Source organism: Lissotriton helveticus, chromosome 1_1 (assembly GCF_964261635.1).
Source record: "Lissotriton helveticus chromosome 1_1, aLisHel1.1, whole genome shotgun sequence".
NCBI lineage: Eukaryota > Metazoa > Chordata > Amphibia > Caudata > Salamandridae > Lissotriton > Lissotriton helveticus.
Genome location: NC_136057.1, coordinates 448565220 through 448581317, shown reverse-complemented (window position 1 = coordinate 448581317; position 16098 = coordinate 448565220). Strand labels below are relative to the sequence as shown.

Genomic DNA, 16098 nt, shown 5'->3' with positions numbered 1-16098 from the left:
ACAGGGGCACATGGAGGCACAAGCAGGCAACAGGGGCACACGGAGGCACAAGCAGGCAACAGGGGCACGAAAACGGAGGCACAAGCAGGCAACAGGGGCACGAAAACGGAGGCAGAAGCAGGCAACAGGGGCACACTGAGGCACAAGCAGGCAACAGGGGCACACGGAGGCACAAGCAGGCAACAGGGGCACACGGAGGCACAAGCAGGCAACAGGGGCACACGGAGGTACAAGCAGGCAACAGGGGCACACGGAGGCACAAGCAGGCAACGAGGCTTCTCCGCGACAATCTGTTTTCCAGGACATCCAGGCAAGTTTCATGTGCAACCACCCGCTTTTTGACAACATCCAGGCTTGAGGTTAATGCATCAATATTATTGTCTATGGCACGAAAACGGAGGCAGAAGCAGGCAACAGGGGCACACTGAGGCACAAGCAGGCAACAGGGGCACACGGAGGCACAAGCAGGCAACAGGGGCACACGGAGGCACAAGCAGGCAACAGGGGCACACGGAGGTACAAGCAGGCAACAGGGGCACACGGAGGCACAAGCAGGCAACGAGGCTGGCTGGGGGACTAGACATATATGACTTACCATAAGCTGCGCGCGAAGCAAAGACCTATGTTACTGTTGTTATGACGTGGGCATTCTGGCGTGGCCTGCCCGAGGTGCCATGCAAACACCCTAATACACCCAAAAATAGCATATATGTCGAGATATCGGGATTAGCCAGTTTGCTCTTTAAAATGGGTCAGAAATTAGCATTTCCGATCACTGAAAACAGTGGTGTGAAAACAAAGCTAATGTTCTTAGATCTAACATCCATTCATTCATAATTACAAGAACTAAAACAGTTGACGAAAATACCGAAAACATAAAGCGAAAATGCTTGAATGTTGAAATATTTGATGTTCAAAACGCATCTATATTTTAACCAAACGTTTTGAGGTTTAAGAAGAAAGTTGGCATCTACTTTAAGTTCTGGGTTCATAGTTCGTGTTAGTTTTCGGGCAGGGCAGAGGAGTAAAGGTTCGTTTTACCACTGGCGGCGGGCTGCTGTTGCTAGTCGCCCTAACAATCCCAGCGTGCAGAGTGGGCACCCATTCGCCACACTATTCAGGGTTTTCCTCGTCAGCAGCGGTTGGGTGGCACCGTGCACCCACCAATGAGGCCTGTCTGCAGTCGTACAATCAGTGGTTCCAGTCTTACATCTTCTCAGGAACGGCAATCGTAGTTCAGCGCCAAGAAACCGCATGGACGATAGAGTGCGCTTTACTTCTGCGTCAGAGACCTTTCAGTGTGCGGTGCCACGTCTGTCTCTTCTGTGGTGATGTACATGAAGGTCCGCGAGTTCTGGGCATGTGCCCCCCCCCTCCCCCTCCCCCCTCCGGCCGCTAAGTGTTATCCGGCACCTTTGGTGAGTGCGCACTATATTTCTGGGTGATTAGTCTGGTCAGTGTATGAAATGCGCCCCAGAATTTCGACAGTATTAGGGAGTGCACAGTGTTTTGTGAGTGTTTACCACGTATCTGTCAGAGTAAACTGTGTTTTGTGAGCACATATCACGTTTTGCACAGGGTATGCTTGCCTTATATGACCTCTCAAAGCTTTTTTCGCGTGTACACTGTGTTTTTGCGAGTGTGCTGATTGTGGGGAATATTTGTGTTTGTTATCTTTGGTGATCTAGTGTGTGCCCTGAAAAAGTGCGTGGTGTTATGTAATTGAAGCCTCTGTTTGTTTATGTGTGATTTGCCGTTTGGTTTTGTTACCTATATTTTTAGGGGACACCCCTGTTTTGTTACTGTCATGTAGATATTTGGAAGTGTTTTGTTTTGTGTGGAATGCTGCTTGCTTGCTTTTGTGTGTCTTATTTCGAAGGCGTAGACCAGGCTTTTGATAGTTGATCTACTTTTGGAATGTGTGCCAAGTTTGGATTGGAGTCTGTAGTTGAGTCTAAAGCGCCCCGAAGAAACCAGGAGGCACCGCAAGCGCTTTGCGAGATAAATCTTGGACGGGCTGGCGCACTAATAATTCTAGCATTAAATAGAGAGAGAGAGAGAGAGGGGGCTTCTGCTGATGTCAGTGACTGACAGCCAAGGGAGGCCCCCTCAGGCCCCGCGCGGCCACAGATCCCGGACCAGGGAAATAAAAGTCCAACAAGGGATGATGTGGAGTCGCCCTGCGGCTGTGACTTGAGAGTGAACTCGGCCGTGCTCCGCCATAGGGCGAGGAGCTGCTGACGAAAGCGGAACTCTGCGCAGGACAGGGGGGAGCTGGAGGAGGAGGGAGTGTGGGACAGAGGTGAGGGGGAGGGAGGAGAGAGGTGAAGGAGGCGGGAGGAGAGAGGTGAGAAGCAGGGAAGAGGCCGCCTGGAGCAGGGAGCCCTACCCTACGGTGTTCCACCTCTGCCGGGGCTCTTTTCTCGGGTGCCGCGGGCGGGGCTCTCCTGCACCGGGGCCTCGCTGGCAGCTGCACTCCTTTCTCCTGGCATAGAAAGACCGGCGCCGACTTCCCGCTTGCCTGCGGCCCGGCCGGACCAGATTCGGGGGCGTTCCCGGCTTTCGGCTGACGTCGCGTGACGTCGGCAAAAGCCAAAGAATGTCGGGAACGCCCCCGTGTCTGGTCCGGCATTGACGGACAGGCCCCTCGTCCAATGGCAAGGCTCCATTTACGGAGCCAGCCAATGAATGAGGAGGGCCGACCCAAAGCACACTACAATTCTCATCAGGTTTTCGCCTGCGCGAAAAAGATGCGCAGAGCGCATCTTTTTGGCGAGGCAAAACCTAAAAAGGGGTCCCAAAGCACACAATCTCCATAGACCTTTTAGGCAGGGTTTCAGCAAAAACAGCTGAACGGAACTGCACTAACTTTGGCATGAACCTAGCTCTTAGTCTTCTGATTGTTCTTTTTATGCTTTGGTTTAAATCCGTTCAGCAGTTTTCGAGAAATTATGTTTGAAAAATAATTGTATATCTGGACGGTTGGGTCCACAATAGTCTCGGTAGACACTTGCGGAACGGCAGTTTAAAAATAGAGCGTTCTGGTTGGCAGAGGGAGCTTTTTTCCCTTGAGCAGTCTCTGAGCTAGTGCACCTTACTGCCATCAACATGAGTAAATGTTGCTGGCAGCCATTACAGGACTCGGGGACTTCGTCTCCTGTCCCGGAATTAAAAATGTGTTGTAAGGGGCAGAGTAGTGATTCCCTGACACCCGAGGTCCCATGAAGGGGGGGGCGCATTTGAATTGTGATATATCCCAATAATAACCATAAAATCTTGATCTGTGCTGTGCCTGAAATACCACATCCTTTGTTTAAACATTCATATAATGCGGACTAGTTTTTGGGGATTTTTATGGCATCAATCTTTTTGTTCTTGTGTCTGATTAAAAACTGTTGTCCTTAGCAGGATGTGTAATGCTTTCTAGAATACTAATTGTTAAAGTGGTACTGTTCACCTGTTATTGACCCTTGTATTTCTCTTTTTATTTATTTTTTATTGTAGTCTGAGAGTGGCGGCGCTTTTAAAGGTTTTAAAGGTTTGGTTTTGCCAACTGGAGGTGGATTTTCTGGATTTGGTGCAAGCACTGGAGTTAAACCGTTATTAGCTAATGGAAATAGTAGCACGTCTAATAACCTGTTTACAAATATAAAATCAACCACAGAAACAAAGATGGCACTTGGTAAGTTGGAACAATTCTGGTTTGTTATTGTCCAAGTAGTTAGTGCGCAATGCTTAAACCAGCAGAATCAGTGCAACCTAAGCCACATGGCATGTTATATAAATCGAAGTAAAGCCATGTTTAGTGTGCTAACCAACTGTCAGCTAGGTGATGGAAATATCTTATTACCTTATTCTGCATCAATCATGCACTGGCATGTCCGCTAAAGCTGCAAAATGTACTTTTATGCTGTAATTTGTTCTCCTTTCAAGCCCATTGTGTCATTGGTTTCTCCTATTTCAGTGTGCAAGTATAATCAGTCAAATCCAGTATGTAGTAAAGTTATAACCAATCTCTTCGATGCCTACTTTGTATCATGGAACTTTAAAGGAGGCAGATGATCCTCTGTCCTTGAAATGGTAGTCCTTTCCGTGAAATGTTTCCCACACCCCCTTTAGGAGTCAGCATTTTTATAGATGCCTTAGATGTTGAAATGTCTTAACACTAGCATGGTTTTTAGTATCCTTTTTTTTTTTTCTAACAACATTTTTGATTTTGGGCATTTGATTGGTTGCATGACTGTATTTTAGGTTTTGACGACGCTTCACTTTTACACTTATAGATTATTTTCTATGTACACGTTACTATATACTTTAAAAAAAAAAATCCACTGTCCCCGGGACATGGATCCTGCAGCGATTGTCACAATGTCAATGATGGAACCTCAGGAGGTCTGTCTATTATCTGGGTTCCTTGCATTATTCAACATTGTGTAACAGATGTGCCCGGTTGAACCCAATTGTGACCCGGGACATGGAGGCCAAACTTTGTCACCGAGCCCCACAGGAAAGCATAAAAAGTCAGGCCTTGCTCGAAGTCGAACACAGAAGAACATTTTCCATCTCAAGGTTGTTCTGAGAGAGGTAGTCCTCCCACTCCAGGTTTTTAGGCACGTCTGAAATTAAGTACAAAAGGGTGAAACATGGCCCCTCCTCTTCTGGGGTCTTATCAGGAGACGTCATACGGATGTCTGAGTACTTCTGGGTCTCTGTCCTCTACTTCAGAACCGTTCCTCTCTCTAGTCTTGATCCAGCCCAAATTCAGAGGGCAATCAGTGACACATCAGCAGATTCATGGCTTCAAGGGGCTATGTTGCTGAACTTTGATACCCTTCCATGGGGCCCGGTGGCACACCAAGGAATCTGGGTCAGAGGAGGCCTCATGTTGGGGTAATACTGGCATAGTCTGACTGCGCCTCTCGACCCAGTTACAGCTCTGGCTTACACCGGTAGCAAGAACTGTGCCTGGACCCCATATGTAGATGCCATGGGAAGAAGACCTTGTAGTCCTCTCAGACTCTGAAACAAATCCTCAGAGACCGCTTTTGAACTCTTGCCAACCTCAACCACTACAACAACCCTACTCTGATTCTTATACGTGTCCATTGCATCACAGATTTACAGATCTGGAGCGACAATGACTGCAATGTTTCATCTATATGACTATAAGACGCTATTTCTAACCTTCCAAGAGGCCGGTGGACTTGATAACCACGTAACCCCTCTACGGAGCAGCCTGCCTCGTTTGCCATGGTGTTTAGAAGGGTGGCAGAAGTGCTTGACCTTCAGCTCCCCTTGGTGGAGGTAAAAACTAATGTATCCATGGAGGTGCTGCTTCCCAGGCTGAGCTCCTAATCACCACTCCTCCCTTTTTACTCATTCCGTGCACGCGTCGGCCAACGGCCATCGTAAGCACTAACTGGCTAGTGCTGAGCATGTCCGCTGGCCGACTCTGCCCCGCCCACTCATTAGAAGTCCCGCGGCGGAATTTACGCCACGGGTAACGGGTTAATGAGGCATTAGCGGACGCGCTTTAAGTCACCTAGACAATCCAACTTTCAAATAACCAGGAGACACAAACACGCTCTGAAGGACCATCTTAACCTACCGCAGCACCTAATACCGGAGTGCCTCATGGTTCAGTCCTCCACCAGTAGGTTAAAGTCAATTGTGTTCCCAGCCAACTTGCAACATTAAAAATACAAGGAGGCATTCGGAAATTGAATGTTATTATTTGCTACGCTTGGCCTCTGGTCCATAAACTCAAGTTGCCACCTGGGACGTTATTCGCATGTGGTGTTTAGATATGGTGGTTGATATTTTGCCTGCCGTCCCAGAGGACCATAGGGCCAACCTCCAACAAATAATTTGGGACGGCAAGATGCAGCAAAGTATGTAATCTGGTTGGGCAGTTAGTAGCAGTATGGTACTTCTGCACCATGCCTCTGTACATTCTACTTGTTTTTCAAGTGATGTCCAACAATTGCTCATGGACATGTCCTTTGATGGCATCCATCCCTTTGATGACAAGGCGGACTCTATGTTAGAGCACTTTAAGGAAAGCAAGACAGCGCATTCTTTTGCCCTTGCTTTGCCAGCACATCTGTTTTCATGGTTTTAGAAGGGGCTTATACCAGAGATCATAACAAACCCTGCCTCTGCCTTTCAAGGCCAAGGTTGGTTATCTGGCTGGCCACGTCCAAGCACACATAGCAACAAACCAACCAAACTTAGCTGCAAAACCACTTTGTTTTAACCTTACCTTCGCCCTGCCACCCAGCGGGATGCCGGATAAGTTATTTTTAGGGCGAGCGAAGAGCCCTTTTGAAGGGGAGTTTAAAAATGGACCTGGAAATTCCTCACGCTTGTGCGTGTGGTTTTCCATTTGCGCCTGCTATTGGCCTTTGCGTGCATGTTTGCTTTAAAGCTCGCACACAGTAGGCCAGAGGCGGGCGCATAACTCTGCCCATGGCCTATTGGTGTCTGTTACGTGCAGAAATGCGCGTAATAGACACCATATGGCTCGCTGTGGCGCTCATGCACCACTCGTTTACTATAGCGATCACGAAAGCGATCGCTTTCAGTGCTGTTTGTTAGGGTTTCGCAATAAGACTTTTGTGAAACAAAGATTGCCTCAAATAAATCTATACTTTAGAAATGTGTTGTTCACTCGTTTCCCTTGCCACTTTACTTCCTTTTTGCACTCTAGTTATCCCGGGCATTCCTCGATGCTCCTGACATGAATATTAAATCTCTCAGTCAGACGGTGGGAGTGGAAACTCCAAGTGCGTCGAGTAATGAATGAGTTCTCTTTCTTTGCCTAATAAATGTCTGTGACTCACTGCAAGAATGCAGCCAGTGTTAAAAAGTTGCTTTGTCTCGTTAAAAAAATGGGATACTGTCACTACAGCATCTTTCTAGTCGGACTACGGTTGAGTCACTGTGACTGAAATGTTCACCATGAAAACCAAACCCTTCCTTTTTTACTGAAGGCAGACCTATTCATTGCTTGGCAACATAGCTCTGTGGGGAACGTTCCTGCTGCAGAACTCTCAGCCGGAGGAGGACTAGTCTGAGTGAGGAGGGGAGAATTCTTGGCATGCAAGTGGCTGTGAGGGACTGCTCGGCTTGTGAGCAAATACGCGACGTGCCATTCTGAACATGTAGGAATAGCCTTACTTCCGTCAGATGTTTTCCCGGAATGATGTGAATGTACAGAGTTACTGCGAGTGTAGTGTGAATGGCGGCCATTTTGTGGCAAAACAGATGATATGTGTGGTGATATAGGTTTCAGTCGGACGCTAACCTTCAATATATTCCATCACAAATGAGCTTCTAAGTAACTATCTATATGCATGTGTACATACACTCAAGGAAGGAAGTGGCATAAGGGTATGTTATAAACCAGCACATTTACAGAGAACAAACTCGTTCTGATGGTCAGGGTTTTGCCGTGAAAAGAAAACCTCGAAGTAAAAGTCAAAAGAGAGAAAGTGACAGATGTTTTTCACGCTTGCACACCTAAAAAGCGAACACTTTTTTTTTTTTTTTTTTTTTTTTTTTTTTAAATCCTCGCAGGAGACTGGGTGCATACATTTTTACCCTGGAGCTTAAGTAGTTAGACCGTCTAGTAAGTCTTACTCAAGCATGGCCGGCGAAAGCATCCAGGGCGAAATAAAAGGCGAATGTTTCAACCAGACAGCTAAATTAATAAGTGTTCGAGCTGGAAACATGTTTTCTTAAGGGTGCGAGCAGGCTAGACTAAGTTTAATGCCTGCTTCTGCTGATTAGCATTGACGGAGGGACCTGTCTGAGTAGCGGGCGTCCCAGTGCATTTTGAATCAAAATAAATCATCCATATTTTGCGTCCGTGGCTTCAGATCGATAAACCTAGGCAAGCAATGCATGCCGTGCCATTGCCAGCAATTAGAAGTGGGGCTGATGGACAAAAGGACGGAACAATTCCGTATTTTCCATCGTTTCTTAGCATATAAGAACCTTCGTGTGTTATTCTCCGTCCTACCGTGTAATCCCCGCTACGAGGAAGCTTTTTTCCTGTCATAATTCGACGTGGGGTTGATTTGAACTGTTTAGACAAATTGTTGAATAAATCTGTTTTCAACCTGGGGATGTTTTGAAATGTTCCTAAACAGAGATGCTGTCACTTAAACGGTCCCCTATCTTCCAGTGGAGATAAACTTTACTCGACTGTTTCTTATGATGTCTGCCCTGCCACAATTTACTTCGGACCCTCACACCTCCTCACCCTCACACCACCTCACCCTCCTACCTCCTCACCCTCACACCTCCTCACCCTCACACTCTCCCTCCCCCTCACACTCTCCCTCCCCTCCTTACTGGCAATGCTTCCCTCATCTTATTATGCTCTCCGAGCCGATCGCCCTCCCGGCAAGCCAGGAGGCGAGTTGCTCTGATTGCTCGTAAAGAAATTATTTTTCAATCTTTAGTTTTGTCCCCTTTAGGTTCATCAGACTGTTAAGTGGCCCGCACACTTTCCCTTACCCCCCCCCCCCCCCAACTCACCTGTGTTCTTATTTACCGCCCCCCATCCTCCCCGCAATTATTTCTTCCAAGCTTCCAAGAATTGGTGGCTACCCTGGCAGTCAACCACTCGTCCATTGTTGTTCTTGGGGACTTCAATTTTTGGCCCTCCGACCCCGCTGAGTGCTCAGCTTCCAAGGAGTTTTCAGAGTCGCTCCGCTCTCTTAATTTCACTTCCGCTGTTCACGCCCCCCTACCCACAGTCTGGGCCATACCCTCGACCAAATCTGGTATTGAGATTGCCCGGTCACCTCACTATCCATATCCCCCTGCACCTGGTCCGATCATTTTCTTATCTCCTTTTCCCTATCCCTCTGTTCAGTTCCCAAGCTCCCCCCAGTCAAAAACACTTGGGCGCGCTCATGGAACTGTGTGGACGTAGTTTCCTTGTCTGCCACACTCTCCGCGTCCAGCCCGGATTTGTCAGGGCTGCCATCTCTTGCACAAGCGGAATCCATCAATGGTTGGTTGCGGGCCGGCTGTTACCTAGTCGCCCCTCTAAAGCGCATATCATCTAAGCGCTCTAAAGATGCAAACCGCTGGTTTAATGATGAATTGAAGACTCAAAAACGTAATCTTCGCCGAGCGGAGCGCCTCTGGCGGCGGGACTACTGTCCCATCTCAAGAAATCACTATATCACCCTTTCGGCCCTATACAAGAAATCTATTCTGGAAACTAAGAAGGCCTATTTCTCCTCTAAAATTCAGTTCGCCGAAAATCGTCCCAGAGAAATTTTTGCCATCGTTCAAGATCTAGCATATTCTGACAGGGCCACACTCAAACCCTCTCCCTCACAGCTTCTTTGCGACTCCTTCAACTCTTTTTTTTCTTGACAATCAGCACGATCAGAGCCAACATTCCCCTCCCGTCCCCCTCTTTTATCAATCCTCACTGCCCCCCAGCCACTTCGCGTCTGGATTTTATCCCGCCTCTCACAACTGACTTTCCTCTCCCTCCTTCCCCTGGTTAAGTCTGGCTCCCCCTTGGATCCCTGCCCTGCTCATATCCTGAAACAGATTTACTCTTTCTGCCCCTCACGTTTCTTAACAGCTCACTTTCCCAGGGTATTGTCACTCCCTCACTTAAATCTGCTGTAATTTTACCCATTCTAAAAAAACATGGTGCTGACCCTTCGGTTTCAGCCAACTACCGCCCTATTTCACTCCTCCCTTTTTTGGCCAAGATACTGGAACGCCATGTAGTAAGAACTATGAGCTCCTTTGTGGAAAGGAACAGTGTCTTGGCCCCCAGGCAGGCTGGTTTCCACCTTGCTCATTCCACGGAGTCCGTGGTTTTATCGGTCTTGGACAACCTCAGGGAGGGCATGGACACGAGTCAGCCCCAGGCCCTGGTCCTCCTTGATCTCTCCGCCGCGTTCGACACGGTGGATCATGCCATCTTACTTTCCCGTGTCGGAGCGGCGGGAATCGGGGGCGCGGCCTTGGTCTGGCTGTCCTCCTTCCTGAGCGGCCGCTCTCAAGCAGTCCGCTTGGGGGATTACTCAGCCGACTTCCGGCCTGTACAGTGTGGGGTTCCCCAAGGATCCTCCCTCTCCCCATTGTTATTTAATCTGTACATTGCCCCTCTTATTTTTGCCTTACAGCAGCTGGAGGTCTCTGTGTACAATTATGCGGATGACCTCCAGCTTATTTTTTCTTTATCCTCCTCCCCTGCTTCAATATCCAACTTTCATTCTGTTATGACCTTCATTCAGGACTGGATGAACCACAACCACCTGAAACTCAATCCCGATAAAACGGAATTGGTGTTGACAGGTGGTTGCTCCAGTCCATGGTCCTCTCTCTTTTGGCCCCCTTCTTTAGGTCCCCCACCCACTCCCTCCTCCTCTGTTAAAACCCTTGGTTTCAAACTCAATGATCAACTTTCCCTTCATTCCCAAGTTGGTGCGGTTGTATCCTCAGCTTTTCTTTCCCTCCGGACAATTCGCAAAGTCTCCCGGTTCTTTTCCCCTTCTGCCCTCAAACTCATACTCCTGGCGATGGTGACGTCCCGCTTGGACTACGGTAATGCCCTTTATTGTGGCATGCCGGGGTACCTCGTGAGGCGTCTCCAGTTGGTTCAGAACCAGGCGGCCCGCCTCGTTTTTAATTTACCCAAATCTCATCACGTCACGCCCCTTCTTAAATCCTTACACTGGCTCCCCGTACAGCAACGTGCCCTGTTTAAGCTGGGCTGTATCATTTTCAATGTTCGGTCCGGTTCTGCCCCTGCATTCATCGGCTCTGCAATTCACGCCTACACCCCGTCCAGAGAACTGCGCTCATCTACTCAACAACTTTTTGTAGTCCCCCGTTTTAAACGCAAAAAATGGGGTGGATCCAAGTTCTCTACCTTGGCTCCTTCCTTTTGGAACTCTCTCCCGATCCATTTGCGATCTTGCCCCCTGTATTCCCTTTTTCGCAAAGCTCTTAAAACCTTTCTTTTTACTCAGGCCTTTCCCTCTTAACTCTCCCCTGTCTCCCTAGCCTTTTGTTCCTTGGGTTTGTAGTACTGCATAGCGCCATGAAACCGCTGGGTGTACGTGCGCTCTAGAAATATTTTTAAACTCTCACCCACCCTCACTCGCCCTCACCCACCCACCCTCAAACGCCCTCACACCCTCACCCAACGTCACTCACCCTCACCCACCTTCACCCTCACAACCCCCTCACCCTCACAACCCCCTCACCCTCATTCACCCCCTCACCCTCATTCACCCCCTCACCCTCATTCACCCCCTCACCCTCATTCACCCCCTCACCCTCATTCACCCCCTCACCCTCATTCACCCCCTCACCCTCATTCACCCCCACTCGCCCTCATTCACCCTCACTCGCCCTCTCACCCTCACTCGCCCTCACTCGCCCTCACCCCCTCACTCGCCCTCACTCGCCATCACCCCCTCATTCACCCTCACCCCTCACACCCCCTCACTCACCCTCACCCCTCACACCCCCTCACTCACCCTCTCGCCCACCCTTTCAGCCTCGCCCACCCTTTCAGCCTCGCCCACCCTTTCAGCCTCGCCCCCCTCGCTCTCACACCCCCTCGCTCTCACACCCCCTCGCTCTCACACCCCCTCGCTCTCACACCCCCTCGCTCTCACACCCCCTCGCTCACACCCCCTCGCTCACACCCCCTCGCTCTCGCACCCCCTCGCTCTCGCACCCCCTCGCTCTCGCACCCCCTCGCTCTCGCACCCCCTCGCTCTCGCACCCCCTCGCTCTCGCACCCCCTCGCTCTCGCACCCCCTCGCTCTCGCACCCCCTCGCTCTCGCACCCCCTCGCTCTCGCACCCCCTCGCTCTCGCACCCCCTCGCTCTCGCACCCCCTCGCTCTCGCACCCCCTCGCTGTCACACCCCCTCGCTGTCACACCCCCTTTCGCCCCCTCACCCCCCCTTTCGCCCCCTCACCCCCCCCTTTCGCCCCCTCACCCCCCCTTTCGCCCCCTCACCCACCCTTTCGCCCCCTCACCCCCCCCTTTCGCCCCCTCACCCACCCTTTCGCCCCCTCACCCACCCTTTCGCCCCCTCACCCACCCTTTCGCCCCCTCACCCACCCTTTCGCCCCCTCACCCACCCTTTCGCCCCCTCACCCACCCTTTCGCCCCCTCACCCACCCTTTCGCCCCCTCACCCACCCTTTCGCCCCCTCACCCACCCTTTCGCCCCCTCACCCACCCTTTCGCCCCCTCACCCACCCTTTCGCCCCCTCACCCACCCTTTCGCCCCCTCACCCACCCTTTCGCCCCCTCACCCACCCTTTCGCCCCCTCACCCACCCTTTCGCCCCCTCACCCACCCTTTCGCCCCCTCACCCACCCTTTCGCCCCCTCACCCACCCTTTCGCCCCCTCACCCACCCTTTCGCCCCCTCACCCACCCTTTCGCCCCCTCACCCACCCTTTCGCCCCCTCACCCACCCTTTCGCCCCCTCACCCACCCTTTCACCCCCTCACCCACCCTTTCACCCCCTCACCCACCCTTTCCTCCTCACACACACCCTTTCCCCCTCACACACACCCTCTCCCCCTCACACACACCCTCTCCCCCTCACACACACCCTCTCCCCCTCACACACACCCTCACACCCCCTCACCCACCCTCACTGACCTTCACACCCTCTCACCCTCACACAACCTCACCCTCGCACACCCCCTCACACCCCCACAACCTCGCCCTCGCACACCCCCTCACACTGCTGCCCGCCTCACACTACCTCACGACTCACACTGCTGCCCGCCTCACACTACCTCACGACTCACACTGCTGCCCGCCTCACACTACCTCACGACTCACAATGCTGTACGCTGCACCCTGCTGCATTACTCGCACTGCTCCACGCCTCACACTGCTGCACGCCTCACAACACCACCACATCACTCTGGGACACCACTCACCCACCCTTTCGCCCCCTCACCCACCCTTTCGCCCCCTCACCCACCCTTTCGCCCCCTCACCCACCCTTTCGCCCCCTCACCCACCCTTTCGCCCCCTCACCCACCCTTTCGCCCCCTCACCCACCCTTTCGCCCCCTCACCCACCCTTTCGCTCCCTCACCCACCCTTTCGCTCCCTCACCCACCCTTTCGCCCCCTCACCCACCCTTTCGCCCCCTCACCCACCCTTTCGCCCCCTCACCCACCCTTTCGCCCCCTCACCCACCCTTTCGCCCCCTCACCCACCCTTTCGCCCCCTCACCCACCCTTTCGCCCCCTCACCCACCCTTTCGCCCCCTCACCCACCCTTTCGCCCCCTCACCCACCCTTTCGCCCCCTCACCCACCCTTTCGCCCCCTCACCCACCCTTTCGCCCCCTCACCCACCCTTTCGCCCCCTCACCCACCCTTTCGCCCCCTCACCCACCCTTTCGCCCCCTCACCCACCCTTTCGCCCCCTCACCCACCCTTTCGCCCCCTCACCCACCCTTTCGCCCCCTCACCCACCCTTTCGCCCCCTCACCCACCCTTTCACCCCCTCACCCACACCCTCTCCCCCTCACACACACCCTCTCCCCCACACACACACCCTCTCCCCCTCACACACACACCCTCTCCCCCTCACACACACACCCTCTCCCCCTCACACACACACCCTCTCCCCCTCACACACACACCCTCTCCCCCTCACACACACACCCTCTCCCCCTCACACACACACCCTCTCCCCCTCACACACACACCCTCTCCCCCTCACACACACACACCCTCTCCCCCTCACACACACACCCTCTCCCCCTCACACACACACCCTCTCCCCCTCACACACACACCCTCTCCCCCTCACACACACACCCTCTCCCCCTCACACACACACCCTCTCCCCCTCACACACACACCCTCTCCCCCTCACACACACACCCTCTCCCCCTCACACACACACCCTCTCCCCCTCACACACACCCTCTCCCCCTCACACACACCCTCTCCCCCTCACACACACCCTCACACAACCTCACCCTCGCACACCCCCTCACACCCCCACATCCTCGCCCTCACACACCCTCACCCACCCACACCCTCACCTCACGCCTCACACTACCTCACGACTCACACTGCTGCCCGCCTCACACTACCTCACGACTCACAATGCTGTACGCTGCACCCTGCTGCATTACTCTCACTGCTCCACGCCTCACACTGCTGCACGCCTCACAACACCACCACATCACTCTGGGACACCACCACATCACTCTGGGACACCACCACATCACTCTGGGGCACCACCACATCACTCTGGGGCACCACCACATCACTCTGGGGCACCACCACAGCATCACCCTTGCTTGCTACCAAAAAGCATTGCCATAGCCATTGGACTCACATTAGGAAAGTGTAAGCTATTGGCTTTGTGAATAGCAATGCTATTAATTTATATATTTTCAAAGCCAACACCTATTTAAAAAAATCATCATTTACAATACCAATAGCTCACACTTTCCTAATGCGAGCCCTGTTGCATTGCAAATGCTTGTTTTCATAGGTGGCTAATCATCACATCGAACAGATGGGTGCTTTTAAATTGTCCAAAACAGTTTCATCCTATTTTTTATTTATTTTTTGCTGGGGGAGGGGGGGTTCCACCATTTCGAACATACTACATACACCACAATGGCTTCTGGAAGACCACTTGTCCTTTCTCCAAAGAGAAGTTCAAGCTGTCTTTGAGAAGGGAGCGTTATAGGGGGTACCAACCTTCGAGGTCACGATCTGCTGCTACTTTCTGGTACCGATGAGAACGAGGTCTTTGTCCTATTTTGGGCCTCTACCATGTCCTATTTTGGGCCTCTACCATGTGAATGTTTTCATCTAGACGGACAAGTTCAAGATGCTCATCTTGGCCCAAGTTCTCTCTGTGCTGGATCCAGGTGGCTGAATGGGTGCGGGATGCTTATTTCCACATTCCCGTCACGCCGTCCCACAGAGGTTACCTGCTGTTTCAGGTAGGCCAGAAACATTTTCCGTTTGCTGGGCTACATTTCGGCCTTATCAGTACCCCTCTGATGTTTAGAAAAGTGTTCATGATGTCATTGCCCATCTTCAGAGATTGGAAATACCAGCCCTTCCATCCCTACATAAGTGGTTGCTGAAGGCGGGCTTACCTCCGTCGTTAACCAACTCCATATGAGTCTCACTGATATTTGAGACTTAACTGACCTTGTCATGAGTAATGTAATGTGTGAGGTCCTAAGCAGTGCATTGCAGGGGCGCAAGTTATATGCCCCTGCATTATTTAAGCCCCAGGGAGGTGACCCCCGCGCATTCTTTAACAAAGCCCTGGGAGTGACAGTCCCTGGGGCGGGAGGGGGCCCAAGAGGGCCTCCCAACCCCCACTTCTAATTTGAAAAATCCCCAGGAAGGTGGTGGGCAGCGGGGGAAGCCATACAGGCATCATTGCATTTTTTTCATTAAAAAGCATCTGGGATGGAGGGGAGTCCATTGCACCCCCACCCCTCCCTTTATTATTTAAATGTTCAGAGACCTGGCCCAACCGGGGGCCGGTTAATAACAAAGAGAAGGCGCCTGTGCTTTTTAAATTTTATTTAATGCTTTTTTTTGGCCCTGGGATTGGCGGGGGGGGGGGTGCTGGCCGGGCCGGGGTCATGGGGTATCAGGATGTTTCTACCCTGCCACTGATTCTGTGACTCCATTCAAGCCAAGTCGCAAGATGGCTACAGACACTTTCTAGTTTGAAATGTTGGCTGTCAATCTGATCTGAGCACGAGATCAGGAGGGGTTTCGGATCCCCTACGTCCACAGATCTACAGCTTTAACTCCGAATCTTTGGAAGGGATTCCAAATCCCAAAAGGCACTTCCCTGAACCACCATCTACCATCCTGCCAAATTTGGTGTCATTCCGTTCAGCAGTTCGGGCTGTAGCTTTGTCTAAAGTTCCTACGGAACATGGGGAAACACTTTTTTTGACACTTTTTTTTTTTTTTTCGGCCCCCCGCCTGACGGATCATCTCGAAACATTCTATGCACAACAAGAATCACTGGGCTCTTTTTGGGGGGAAATTTCATGAAGATTCGTCAAACG

At 51.7% G+C, this 16098-nt stretch overlaps 1 protein-coding gene across 1 annotated transcript in view; it reads left to right on the top strand.

Moving 5' to 3' along the window:
• NUP50 (nucleoporin 50) overlaps positions 1–16098 on the top strand; it is a 129428-nt gene that overhangs the window by 30872 nt on the left and 82458 nt on the right. The window contains exon 4 of the mRNA XM_078673839.1: positions 3505–3682. Coding sequence (XP_078529965.1) covers positions 3505–3682 — 178 coding nt within the window. The remainder of the gene's footprint in view (positions 1–3504; positions 3683–16098) is intronic.